The following is a 13,156-nucleotide window of genomic DNA, read 5'->3' on the forward strand; positions in this document are numbered from 1 at the left end:
GAATTTACTTAAAAAAAATATTGTGTATGTAATGACAAGAAATATTGTTCTTGTCAGGACATTTTTTTTCATTAGAATTAGCATAAATGAAATTCAGTACAACAATGTAAATAGGACTTCATTTTTTTTATTCACTCACAATATATTTTTCTTTTGGAATGAAGTGTCTGCCACGCAGCTGTACACGTCATTCTTTCTTCAGCTGATACTTCTAGCCAAGGGTGCAGCAGTGATGTCATTGGTTAGTCAGCCAATCAGATGCAGTTGTCTCCATCAATATTCTTTTCCTGTTTTTATTCTGTTGTTCGTCCTTTCCTTGGATTTTTTTAAAAATAATTTTGTAAAAGAATGGTGTAATGATTTGTTATGGGTTGAGCTTTATTTCTCTGTTAAGCTTGTTTTCTTTTGCTCTGTGTGTGTGTGTGTGTGTGTGTGTGTGTGTTTGTGAAAGAGAGGGAAAGCGTATCTTATGCACTGAGTTATATTTTAGACACACTATGATGTCAAATCTTCTCTACAAACATTTCTTTCTCTCATGATATACTATGTGTTAGTGTTTGTGTCCTATGACCGCAAGAATCCTCACCGGGAATCTTTTGCCGAGGCCTCTCTTTATTATTTCTGTTAGAGAAAGGAACCGTTCACCCCAAAAAAATGGAAATTCTGTGAGCATTTACTCACTCTCATGTCGTTCCAAACCTCCAAAAAGGACAAACAAAAAAATCCAAATGACTTATTCCAAGTCTTCTGAAGCCATATGATACTTTTATGTGAGAAAACTGATAATCTACCTCCACTTCAGCTTTCAGATGTCCTTTCCATTTTGCATATTAAAAATGCAAATCACCTTGACATCATCCTGGTGCGTTAACATGCCATTTTTTGAGTTTCAACAGAGAAGATTATCAGTAAATTACAACCTCTTCTATCGTGCTTTGTCTTTTTTTAGAATGTGAATGAAGATTATTTTATGTGTTCCAGAAAAGAAATAAAGTCACATGTTTGGAACAACATAAAAGGGAGTGAATGATGATGGAATTTACATTTTCCGATGGTACCGTCCCTTTAAAGTGTCATACAAAGACACACAATTGCAGACACACACACAGACAACCTTCACTTTCAGTCATTTCCACGGTAATGATGTCTGTTATGGTTTAATGACTTTTTTCATATATTGTAAAGGCATTAGCAATGTGAAATGCAAAAGCCAGTGCTGTGAATAATTTTGTATTATTTATTTTTTTTAAATACATGTTTTTTCCCCCCCACTGCACCATATAAAAGCAGTCAGTCTGTTTTCACTCCGAACACGTTTTAAAGGATCTGTTTGTGTGTCGCTTTATTTTCCAGATGATGTTGTGCATGAAATGCGATGTTGTTCTCATGTCTGTCCACTAGGTTGTGGTGCTCGTTCACTTTCCTTCCATTTGCCATCCAAAATCTTGTTAATGCACCAGTATGTTTTCATTGATAATGAGGGATATCTAATGTTTTATGTTTAACCTAATTATGACCTGTGGATTTTGTTCTGTCAATGGCTTTAAAGCTACAAAGGACCATTAAGCATCATAAGTTATATTGTTTTTATCTTGTTTTACTGAGCACCAAAGCCAATGAAGATCTTGCATTTTGTTAGTTAGGGATTTCCCTAAAACAGTTTTGTTTATAAACCGTACAGATTTGTCACCGTTCTCAAAAGACTGATCATAAATGCACTTTTGTTTTGTCTATTTCTGTTCAGTACTCAGGAACAACATGCAGAGGTGGGAACTATGAATGAGCTGGTGGTGTGTGTGTGTGTGTGTGTGTGTTTATGTAGAGGAGGTGTGTGAGGTGTGCCGCGTCACACTGAAGTCCTCTTGTCTTAAAGACTAGCTGTAAATCATGCTCTTTCAAAACAATGGCATCCAAGAATCCATATTAATAAAAAATATATTAATTCTCTGCAGTTGCTCCTGTTTGTTTACTCTGAATGTGAAGCCGTGTTATTTTGAGGTGGTTTTTTTTTTTTTAGTTGCCGTTTTAGTCATTTTAAGTAAGATTCATAAAGGGACATTGATTTGACTTTGTGGGCTGGAAATCTTATATTTTTAAGTTTCAAGCATGGCCTTCAATGAATGGTCCCTCTGTTAGGTGTGTGTTCTTGCGTACGATTGGCTGGATTGTTGAGGGGGCGGAGCTAATGCGGTTGGCACACTGAATAGTCCACAATCTCTGGCTGTGTTCCTCTCTACAACGTAACCATGAAGATCGCCTTGGTGACCATTTTTTTGCTGATGCTCCTGACAGGCATCAACGCCGGAGTCCAGCCGCAGAAGAACTTTGACCTTCAGAGGGTGAGAACTTTAGCCTTACGTTTTTGGTTGCCTTTCTCTGTAGGACAGTAGTAGTCATGCTGCAGTTTCTGGACTAGTATCAAAACTTGAAAAGTGAGAGCAGGCTGGTGTTGTCTTGAAGTTAAACAGCTGGATATATGAGGTTTGTTTGAGTTGTTGTTTTAAAGGCTGAAACACTGACATGGACAAGCTGTGGATGAGTTGAGGAGGGTAACGCTCTACAGGGCCAGCGATTGCATTAACAGCAGAGACAGTGCAGACAAACAGTCCTCAGGGCAAAGGTCACTCGCTCAGTGTTGCAACCAGAAACATCTGACTTCCGCCAAGTTCTTCAGGCTTCTTCATGGGACTTTATGAAGAAGAGTGTTGGTCCTTGAGACACGGAGACAAATGTTTTGGCAGTTAATGAACAGACAGACTACACACGGTTCAGCTGTCCGACGCCGACTGGACATTAGTAATCAGGGTTAATATTTCTGCTCTTTTTTCCAGCACATGCTTGTGAAATGATGCGTATCCTCTTGCGTTTGCTCAGTTTGCAGGGAAGTGGTATCGGGTGGGTCTGGCCTATGACTCTCCAGGCTTTGTGCCGTACAGGAACAGACTCACTGTCTCTATGGGCGTAGTGGAGCCAAAGGAGAATGGGGACGTCAACATGACCATGTGGAGTCTGAAGTGAGGGACACTCCTGTTCACCTATGACTGTGTTCAGACAATAATATAATATCATTCATTCATTCTTTATTTTACCAGGTTAAAAGAATAATAATAATAATAAGTACACGTATGTATTTTACATTCACCCAATTAAGAATTGAATATATTCAGAACAACAGCACTTTTAGACTGTGAAATTGCTTTTATACATTATTATTAATATTATTATTATAAATTCATATTGAGAAACTGACATTTCAGACACAACGTGGCCATTTATTTTGTTTTAGTTTTGATTCACAATGAAGTTATAATAGTTCTTACACAGCACACACTGTGATGACTCTTGTCTCATATTTCATAGTTAGAAGAGTTCCTAATAATTTATTTTGTTTTATTCTTTTATTTTATTTTATTATTCACACACTGTGTAATAATCCTTGTCTCATTTAGTTCCAAATGTTTTATTTTATTTTTTATTTTATTTTATTCACACTGTGATCATTTCTGTTTCATAACTCAGTTAGAATAATTCCTAATATTTTATTTTATTTTTATTTATTTTATTTTATTTTATTCACACACTGTGATAATTTCGGTCTCATATCTCATAGTAAGAATAGTTTCTAATTTTTTTTTTTTTTTCACACACTGTTTGATTATTCTTGTCTCATATCTCATAGTTAGAATAGGTCCTAATTTTTTTTATTTTTTTTATTTCTTTATTTTAATTCATTCACACACTGATAATTCTTGTCTCAGATCTCATAGTTAGAATAGTTCCTAATTTTTTATTACATTTTTTGTTTTAAATTATTTTATTTTATTCACAGTTTGATTATTCTTATCTCATATATCATAGTTAATTCCTAATTTTTTCTTTTATTCACACACTGTGATGATTCTTGTCTCATATCTCTAAGTTGTTAATAATAGTTTCTAAAATTATACTATAAATATATTATATTATATTATTATACTCAGACATTGTGTGATGATTGCATGTGATTATATGCAGGTCTTCTGGTTGTCAGCGTAAGGTCTACGTTTATGAGAAGACGTCTGTGCCCGGCGTATTCAGCTACTACAGCACTCGTGAGTCAACAGTAGATATGAGACATTAGCAGAATCAGTCAGAGAGAAAATGATACTCCAGTTCAGATTTGTACTGTCATCTGCAGGTCATAGAAGGGTGAAGGATGTTACTGTGGTGGAGACGAACTATACTGAATATGCGCTGGTCCTCAAACACAAGAAGATCAACAAGGAGTTCACACAAGTGTCTCTTTACGGTGAGCCTGAGATTAACAACAGCATGAACTCCTCACATAAAGCATCTTGGGAGGGTGTTTGTGTTCTTCTGATTTGTTCTCACGGCCTGTAATTTGGCTGTAGGTCGTACTAAGAGGTTGAGGGCGGATGTGTTGGAGAAGTTCAGAGCGTACGCCACAGCTCGAGGATTCTCCAAAGAGTCCATCCTGACTCCACCAGCCGCTGGTAAAACAGGTAAATCACTCACACCTGCAAGCTTTACTTTACCTGGACGCGTAAGCCATGCTTAAAACTGTCTGAATGCATCAAACAACACGATATCAAACCATTTATTTTAAAGAAAGACAGCACACGAACACTTTTCTAACCAAACATTTCAAAAAGAGGTTCTTTAAGGTTAAAGAATAAAATAATACTGTTCAAATTGACGACAAAAAGTATTTGGAAATTTGTAGTTGTCAAATGGTGGCTCATGTTCACTAATAGGACACTTGGTTTGACATAGTTTGATATTTGCTCTAATGCCCGGTACACATTGTATGACGGTACAAAAGGTGGATTGATCAACACGTCATGGCACTAAAACTTAAAACTACTCATCTCAAGGTCCATTTGCAAGTCTGGCATGCCAAGTTGGCCTCTTTCCCTATCCATGACTGCGTCCATATCTCCTCTTTCGTTCCTTCTCTTTTTTCACCGCACATTAAAAACACAATTGCCGAAGTGTGATTCATCTTGCTCTACTTGTTTACCTCTAGCACATACTGAGGACGTTTTATTCTTCTATACTAACTTGTGTCATAGCCTACGATTCAATCGGTGTCATCATACATGCAGTCTACATGTCAGGTTTATTAGGCTAGATCAATGTCGTGATTGGAATTAATGATATATTACAGATAACTCGGTGAGACATATTGAGACAAGTGTGGCCGAAGTCTCCAAATACTTTTTCTTTCACGACTATACATGTATGACAGAGTGACACAAATATTTGCTTAACAACAAGCGATCATCGATGTGTGACTGAACTTTTCTTCACAAACCATTTAAATTTTTATTTATTGTCTAAAATAGTAGTATTTTCAGCTAAATTTCTCATTTTTGTTTCTTTTCATTTTAGAAGACTGTCCATATGGAAATTAGGTAAGCGAGAGCTTTGAATCTAGTTTATCAAACCCATTTTCTCATCAGTAACAACCTGACTAGTATTGATTCAGTTTGGAAATGTTTCATAGTGTTTCTCATCACACTTGATGTGTCTCTATTTCAGTTCCTCATCCCATTTAGAGCTGGACTGGAGGCCACACGACACACATCCTTACCTTAATGTGCCAAAATGATGTCCGTTTGTAAAACTGTAACTGAAGTCATTTGTTTGCTGTGCTATAAAGCTGACAAAACATTCAACCTAGACAGAAGAGTGGAAATACAGAAATAGGTCAAAAAATAAAACACTCTTGTTTTTGTTCACGTTGTGTTATTCCCATCTGCCATTATAGTTTAGCAGAAATGAAAGTAAATGTGTAAATATGTGGCAATGTTAATGTGTGTAGTTTACAGTTACAGTAGCCTCTTGTGCTAAAGATTGTCTCAATATACCGTGTCTACTCCAGACGCGAGCGGCGCGACGCGAAAAAGCAAACAGAACCCATTAGTGACGCTGTTATATTTCTGACGTACTTCAAATGCTCGCGCTACTTCTGAGACGAACATGTGCGGTCCAGTGTACACCATAGATATATATACATAAATTCCTCATTAGCGGCTGTTTCTATGGGCCGCTATATATAAGCCATCCGCCATATTGGAACGGTCAAAGCTGGTCCGTGAACATTCGAGAGCAAGTGGACTGTGCGTCTACCGTAGTTAATGCATGTATGAATATTTATATCTGCAATAGACTTCAGCAGATGATTTAGTTAAACTAACATAATACAGCAAGTCGAAGGCGTCAGCTGACATGGCATTAAAAAGTTACAATAGTAGGAGTAAAACCATTAAAAAGTTACCATAGTATAAAAACTGTCATTTTGTGTAAATACGGATAAAAACACAAAGCAACACATTCTCACCTGTGAAAGGTTATCCTTTCTTCGGGAATTTAAATCTTGGCGGTTTCCCAATCAGGAGTTGTGATGTTGTGGCATCAATGATTCTCACTGTGAGTGACAACACGCTGACCATTCCAAGATGGCGGGAGCGCCGACGTGTCTGGAGCCATCGAAAATGGATTTATAGCCTATTTATATATTTGGTGTATCGACGGCCTCAAGCTGTCAAACATGCCTTTTTTTTTTTTTTTTTTTTTTTTTGTGACAGATGTTTGGTAATAGTAAATAAAAATCGAATTCTGTGAGGGTATGTTATTTGTTGCAGAGCAGACAATATTTATATATTTATTTCATTTTACAAAGTCACTCAACAAAAAAAACTGAAGATTAAATCTTTTTGACTCTTACATAGGCTACTGAATTGTAGGAATAATCTATTATTCAGTTATTTAACAGAATCATGTGATTTGTCAGAGTTTCAGCCAAAACAAAAAGGCACAGGTTGGAGTCAATAGACCGATAAGAAGAACTTTGTTCTATTTGTTTTGTTGGACTGGTTTTGGGGGTGGTGTTGCACACATGGCCTGCAGGTCGATGTCCTGTGGATGGAGTGGTAGTGGTTCTCATTTGGCTTTGGGATCAGAACTTCATTTGGATCACAGACAGACAGAATGATGCGTGTTGTTCTGGTGTTCCTGCTGCCCCTCCTGGGACTGTTGCATGCTGGGCCTTTGCCCGATGAGCCCGTCCTCGAGACCCAGGAGAACTTTGATGTAAAACGGGTAAGTGTTTCCTTTTGGAAGTTTAAGAGACTGTTTATGCATAGGAGACCAGGATAAGTTTTCATAATTTTTACAGTTTCGATATAGTTGATTTCTATACAGAAACAAAAAATTAAATGCATTGATTACATATATATTATGTATTGAACACTTCAACCATTATTGGTCGGGAAAAATGACTTTTGACCTTTTGTGACAACATGCCCCAATGGTCACACTGTATATCACAATGGGAACTTATTGTTTATTGACACTAATTTTAGAACACCACTTTAAAAAAAAAAAAAGTATTTAAAAGGTTTCCTTGCACTTTACTAATATTTTATATTGTAATATAAAATATTATTTGAGGAAAAAATTTATATAAAACAAAAAAGTACATACAACCTTTTAAACATGAAACAAATATGAAACAAAAAATTATGAATCAGTTTAAAATTAGGCTTGTTATTTGCATTTGAGCAATCTTTCATTTTGTAATAATTAAAATACAGTATTTTGAGGAAGAAAAAAAACATAACATGAAACAAATAGAAGCAAATCATGAAATAGCCAAAATAATAATTCATTTTATTAATATAATAATTATTGAATACAAGTTTTACATGTAAAACATTTGTGCTGCCGACCAACCTAACATTATGCAAAATGTTCAGTTGAAATCTATTGCTAACAAAACAAACAAACAAATAAAATTATATTGTAATATTACTTTATAGGTCTTAGTTCATTTGGTTGCTTTTTTTTCCCTTCCATATACCACCACTGTTAAGGTGAAATCTGCATTAAATGACTTTATGGCTATTGCACAACATGTAAATAACTATGCAATATTTTGCCCTGTTGCACCACCAACCAGGGAGACAGACTAGTGGCGGGAAACTGAACAAAGGAACATGTGACAAATGACAACTAACTGAAAAGTCCATGATCTTTCCATTCCTGTTATGAATATGCAGATCATTTTATTATTATTTCTCAACAAAAATCCATACGACAAAACAAGCATGAAAATTGTTAAGGTTACACTTTATTTTACGGTACTTGTACTTACAGTGTAGTTAGGCCTACTCAAGAAAGTAGGTAACCTGAAGTCAAAAGGTTCGAGATCCACAGATCTAACTGACCTCTAAATTGACCCTCTTCCGAATCTGACACCTCCGCTCCACCTCTGGAAGTTCATGGGAAAATGGTATGGGATTGCGATGGCATCCACGTGCTCTTGGCTCAAGCGTCATAAGGGAGAGATATCCATCAACTCGATGGAGCTCCAGCAGTCCAGTGTCTCGCCTCAGACCATCAGCATGACCCGCATCGGCCTCAGGTAACACACACTCATGCAACTAACAATAGAATAATATTACACCAAGGGAACAATGCATCCAATGTGTGAAACTCTTTCTTTCATTTCATACCCTCAAAAGCAGCTTGTGTGTCTTGAGACCCATATGACGGTATTATTCGTTTATTTTGCAGACATGGCACATGTAAGTCCATCAGTGGAGATTATCAGCTGACCAAAACACCTGGAAGATTTCACTACCACAGTGCCAGTGGGTACAACACCACAGCTGTCAATCACTCGGTTCATGTCACTGTTATCTGACTGTGGTTTGGGTGTCTTTCGGCCTGTAGAGTGGAACTCCGATGTGGACACGTATGTGGTTGACACGAACTACGATGAGTATGCGCTGGTGGTGATGTATAAACAAAAAACGGGCGGGGAAAAATCCACATCTGTGAAACTCTACGGTAAAACAACCCTTTTCTTCTTGGGAAACATTTCAACTTTTTTTCACAATTTCCATAATTTCTTGATGAGCTTTGACCTCAAATCAAGTACTTTAAAAAATAACATGCCAAATATGGGCATGCATTATAGATTATTTCTGGGGATTTTACTTCTTTTTTTTGCCGCTAATATTACCCACACGGGATGATAAGGAGTTTGTGATGGTTCGATGACTCGCCTTTCAGTTGAAGAAAATAGCGAGGAATGTGAGGCAAAGTTGCCACCACAAGTTTTAAATGTATGGAAACAAACAATTAATTTAGCTAAATGCTAATGCTAACATGCAAACGAAAACAGTATGAGACAAAGAAGTGTGTGGTAAGACACCCATCTTTGATTTTCATCTTTTGTTTCTACTCAAACTCTCTCTTAATGACTTTAGTTCAATGACTATGTTCAAAATAGAATGGACTACTACATAGTCATTATATGTGTGTGTGTTTAGTCTATGTTTAGAGCTTATATGAGCCTACTGTATGTTTAAATTACATCACATCGAACTAAATGCTGTTTAATTAAAAAAAACTTGAGTATTTTTAAATAAATGAATGCCATTCACATGCAATATGTGGTCATGTGACTACAACATGGGGTAGGCTACTGCTGTTTTAATGGGCTGCACCCGCAATTGCATAAATCCGTGCTATATAGTAGCCCAGACAGCAAAATAGTGTCGGCCCAGATCCACATGTCGCCTACCAGATGTGGCCCGGATCTGGGCCGACAATATGTTGCTGTCTGGGAGGCGAAAAGCAGTATAAGAAAAGAGTAGTGTCCGAATTCACAGTGTCCCATGAGGCCATGAGAGAGGATTTGTGAATAGCTGTGAAGTGACGCAACTGACGCTGGTAAGGTCACATGACAATGACGGATGTAGTACATGGGGATTACATTCATACTATATAGAACTTTTTAATTGTCGTGTAGTAATTACTTATTCAGAAGAACTACCGTTCATTATTTTCTATATAATAATATCAGGCAGAATACAGTATTCAGTAAGTAATCAGCGTTCAGTTCTGAACATAGACAGCATGAACACATGTTTGTGCTTGTGAACTATAATGATCTAGTTATACTCCCCCTGTAGGACGTAGCATGCAACTGCGGTCCACTCTCATCGAAGACTTCAAGACTCTGGTGGCTAAACAGGGAATGGGTGACGACACTATAGTTATCAAAAAGAACAAAGGTATCCTCATGACACGGACCAGTGCCAAACACTCCTTTTATTCCGACCATATGTCATTATTTATGCCTTTCTGTCCTGTGTCATCAGGGGAGTGTGTTCCAGTCGAGCCGGTCACACCAGAGCCACAGATCCAGGTGAAGAGCTCGCCATCATCACAAGACATCTAAACAATACTTACAGCATAAACAATCAATATTGTTTATTTCATTTTCAAGTAGTGGTTACTCTTAATTTTAAAATCCTGATAACATACAATTTACTGGTCGCTATAAAAGTGCTTATGTGAACTCTACTGAAGCCATTCATTAACTAACAAACAAGCAAACCATGAGGGTGAGTAAATGACAGAAATGTAGTTTCGATTGAATTATTTGTTTAACTAGTAGAAGCTTCATTAATAATCCGGTAGCATTTTATTTTACAGTCCTGTTCCGCATGTAAATACTATGTACTTCCCAGACTGCAGCATAGTGTCGCCCAGATCCGGCCCACATCTGGGACGCGTGGAATCCACATGTACCAGATACATGTGCCGACACTAGTATGCACTAACCCTAGATCTAACCTCAACCCATGTAGTTACCTTATATTACCACTTCTTTCTTGGGTAACTACACTGCAAGTACACGTACTGTAAAATAAAGTGTAACCAGTGATGCTGTTATCTGATTGGCTCATAACAGAGGGCGAGGAGGAATGTGGTTGTGGCGCCCCCTGAGGAGGGATCGGGCGACGACACGCCCATGTTCAGAGGACCTGGTGAGTAACACTGCCACTAATGGGCCTCCTTCATATGTAGAAGGAAACCATCAGGATTCATACATGGGTAGTTCTCAAATAACTTTTATACATTGCTAAAAAAAAAAAAAAAAAAAAACGTATGACAAATTTTTTTTTTGCAATGTATAAGAGAAAGTTTATATATTTTGGGGAATATTTGAAGGTTTTGAGACTGGATGGTAACCATTTTATTTAATATGTAAATAGTAAATATGTCAGTAGTAATCACAAAATTATTGAGGCCATAAAAAGACATGTTAAATAATTAATTAATAATAAAAAAAATACTTTTTTGTTATATATTTCCTGATTGGATGGTTATTGAGGAAATGTGTCTTGCTGATTTGGGTAGGCTTCAAAAAAATATATAAAACTATGAAAAATAAAAAGATTCCCTCTCTATGTACATTATTTATTTATTTATTTTTCACAATTATTTTTTAAAGGCTGCATTTATTTGATCAAAAATACAGTAAAAAAATGTAATATTGTGAAATATTACAATTTAAAATAGATGTTTTCTATTGTAATATATGTTAAAATATAATTTATTCCTGTGATCAAAGCTGAATTTTCAGCATCATTACTCCAGTCTTCAGTGTCAATTGATCCTTCACAAATCATTCTGATATGATGATTTGATGCTCAAGAAACATTTATTATTATTATTATCAATGTTAAAAAGAGTTTTGCTGAAATATATTGCTGATTTTTGTGGAAACTGATGCATTTCTTTCAAGATTGATGAATAGAACATTCAAAAGAACAGCTTTTATTTGAAAGATCTACTTTATAAATGTCTTTACTGTCATTTTTGAGCTATTTAATGCTTCCTTGCTGAATAAAATTATTAATTTCTTTCAAACCAAAAATCTTACTGATTTCAAACTTTTGAACAGTAGTGTATCTTACATTGTTTTTACATTATTTTATTACGTGAGAAAGAGAACACAGAGTGAGGAATGATGAAAGTCAATGAGCATTGCTTTGATATAGAAAAATATAGTTTCTTGTATAATTACATTATGATTAAAGACTAGAGTTTGATATTGCTTTGATTACAGTACAGTGACCTGAGTGTGTGTGTGTGTGTGTGTCTGTAGAAGCATGTAAGTCCGAGCCAGATTCCGGTCCGTGCTTCGGGATGATGCAGCGCTTCCATTACAACTCGTCCATCATGACCTGTCAGATGTTCACCTATGGAGGCTGTATGGGAAACCAGAACAACTTTGTGACAGAAAAGGAGTGTCTGCAGAGCTGTCGCACTGAGGGTGTGTGTGTGTGTGTGTGTGTGTGTGTGTGTGTGTGTGTGTGTGTGTGCGCTTTATATGATTGATGAGGACACAAATTTGCATAATGACATGGGTATTACAGCATAAACATAGTTAAAGAGGACATTTCCTGAGTCCTTGTAATTAAAATGGCTTTAAAAACATACTAAACAATGTTTTATCAAAAATGTAAATATGTATTTTGTCCATCTAGCTGCCTGTAGACTGCCTATGGACGCTGGTCCTTGTAAATTATCCATAGCCCTGTGGGCCTTCGATTCTTCTGCGGGAAAGTGTGTGTCCTTCACATATGGAGGCTGCAAGGGCAATGGCAACAAGTTCTACAGCCAGAAGGAGTGTGAGGAGTATTGTGGAGTCATGATGAGAAGCGGTAGGACACACACATTACACTGGGGGAAAACAACAACACATTTTTTTGTTGTGTAATTTTTTGTTTTTGGATTTGCAGGAGATGACGAGTTTCTCACGGTGAACTGAGAATGGTGTGAATAAGAAAGGAGCATTACTTCGTTTTTAAAACAGAAAAGTGCAACATGGATCTGCTTCCAAAAGGCATTTACTTCAACATTAACACAATAAATAGAAACCTGTTAAATTGTCTGGTTGTGCAGTTTATTTTTATACATTTTAAGATGCTGTGGTTGTTGTTGTTGTTGTTGTTTTTATTATTAATCTGCTGGAGCCAAGTGAGCCCATACTGACTGCCACTGGTTCTGAACAGTACACAAGTCCATGACCTTTTAATGATTATGCAGAGCATCAAGATGATACGTTTTAAACAAAGCAAATGTAATAAAGTAGGCCTGTATTTTTAATTGTAGGCTAATTTTAAATTGTGCAATATAATAGCTGTTTTAACTTATAAAATAAGTTTGAAGTTTTAATTTAGAATTAAAATAAATACATATGTACAACTCTTTTTAGCAAAAGCTATTTTTAAATGCAACGTATATGAAAACTATTTAACATTTATTTAAAATTATATGGGGTACTTTA

The 13,156-nt window shown here is 36.3% G+C and overlaps 2 protein-coding genes across 2 annotated transcripts; both read left to right on the top strand.

Moving 5' to 3' along the window:
• Positions 1–2,178: 2,178 nt before the first annotated feature.
• On the top strand, positions 2,179–5,741 carry ptgdsa (prostaglandin D2 synthase a). Its single transcript, XM_084400567.1, has 7 exons — positions 2,179–2,339; positions 2,875–3,014; positions 4,015–4,091; positions 4,178–4,288; positions 4,392–4,502; positions 5,392–5,414; positions 5,542–5,741. The coding sequence occupies exons 1-6, from the start codon at positions 2,247–2,249 to the stop codon at positions 5,412–5,414; spliced, it is 555 nt and encodes a 184-aa protein (XP_084256693.1). The 5' UTR covers positions 2,179–2,246; the 3' UTR covers positions 5,542–5,741.
• Positions 5,742–6,444: 703 nt separating this feature from the next.
• Positions 6,445–12,760, top strand: LOC311285104 (protein AMBP-like). Its single transcript, XM_084400564.1, has 10 exons — positions 6,445–7,104; positions 8,283–8,428; positions 8,581–8,657; positions 8,740–8,856; positions 9,987–10,088; positions 10,176–10,222; positions 10,772–10,847; positions 11,972–12,139; positions 12,354–12,530; positions 12,609–12,760. Exons 1-10 carry the CDS (start codon positions 6,994–6,996, stop codon positions 12,635–12,637), a joined length of 1,050 nt encoding a protein of 349 aa, XP_084256690.1. The 5' UTR covers positions 6,445–6,993; the 3' UTR covers positions 12,638–12,760.
• Positions 12,761–13,156: the final 396 nt, after the last annotated feature.

Source organism: Rutilus rutilus (genome assembly GCF_951802725.1).
Source record: "Rutilus rutilus genome assembly, chromosome: 25".
Taxonomy (NCBI): Eukaryota; Metazoa; Chordata; class Actinopteri; order Cypriniformes; family Leuciscidae; genus Rutilus; species Rutilus rutilus.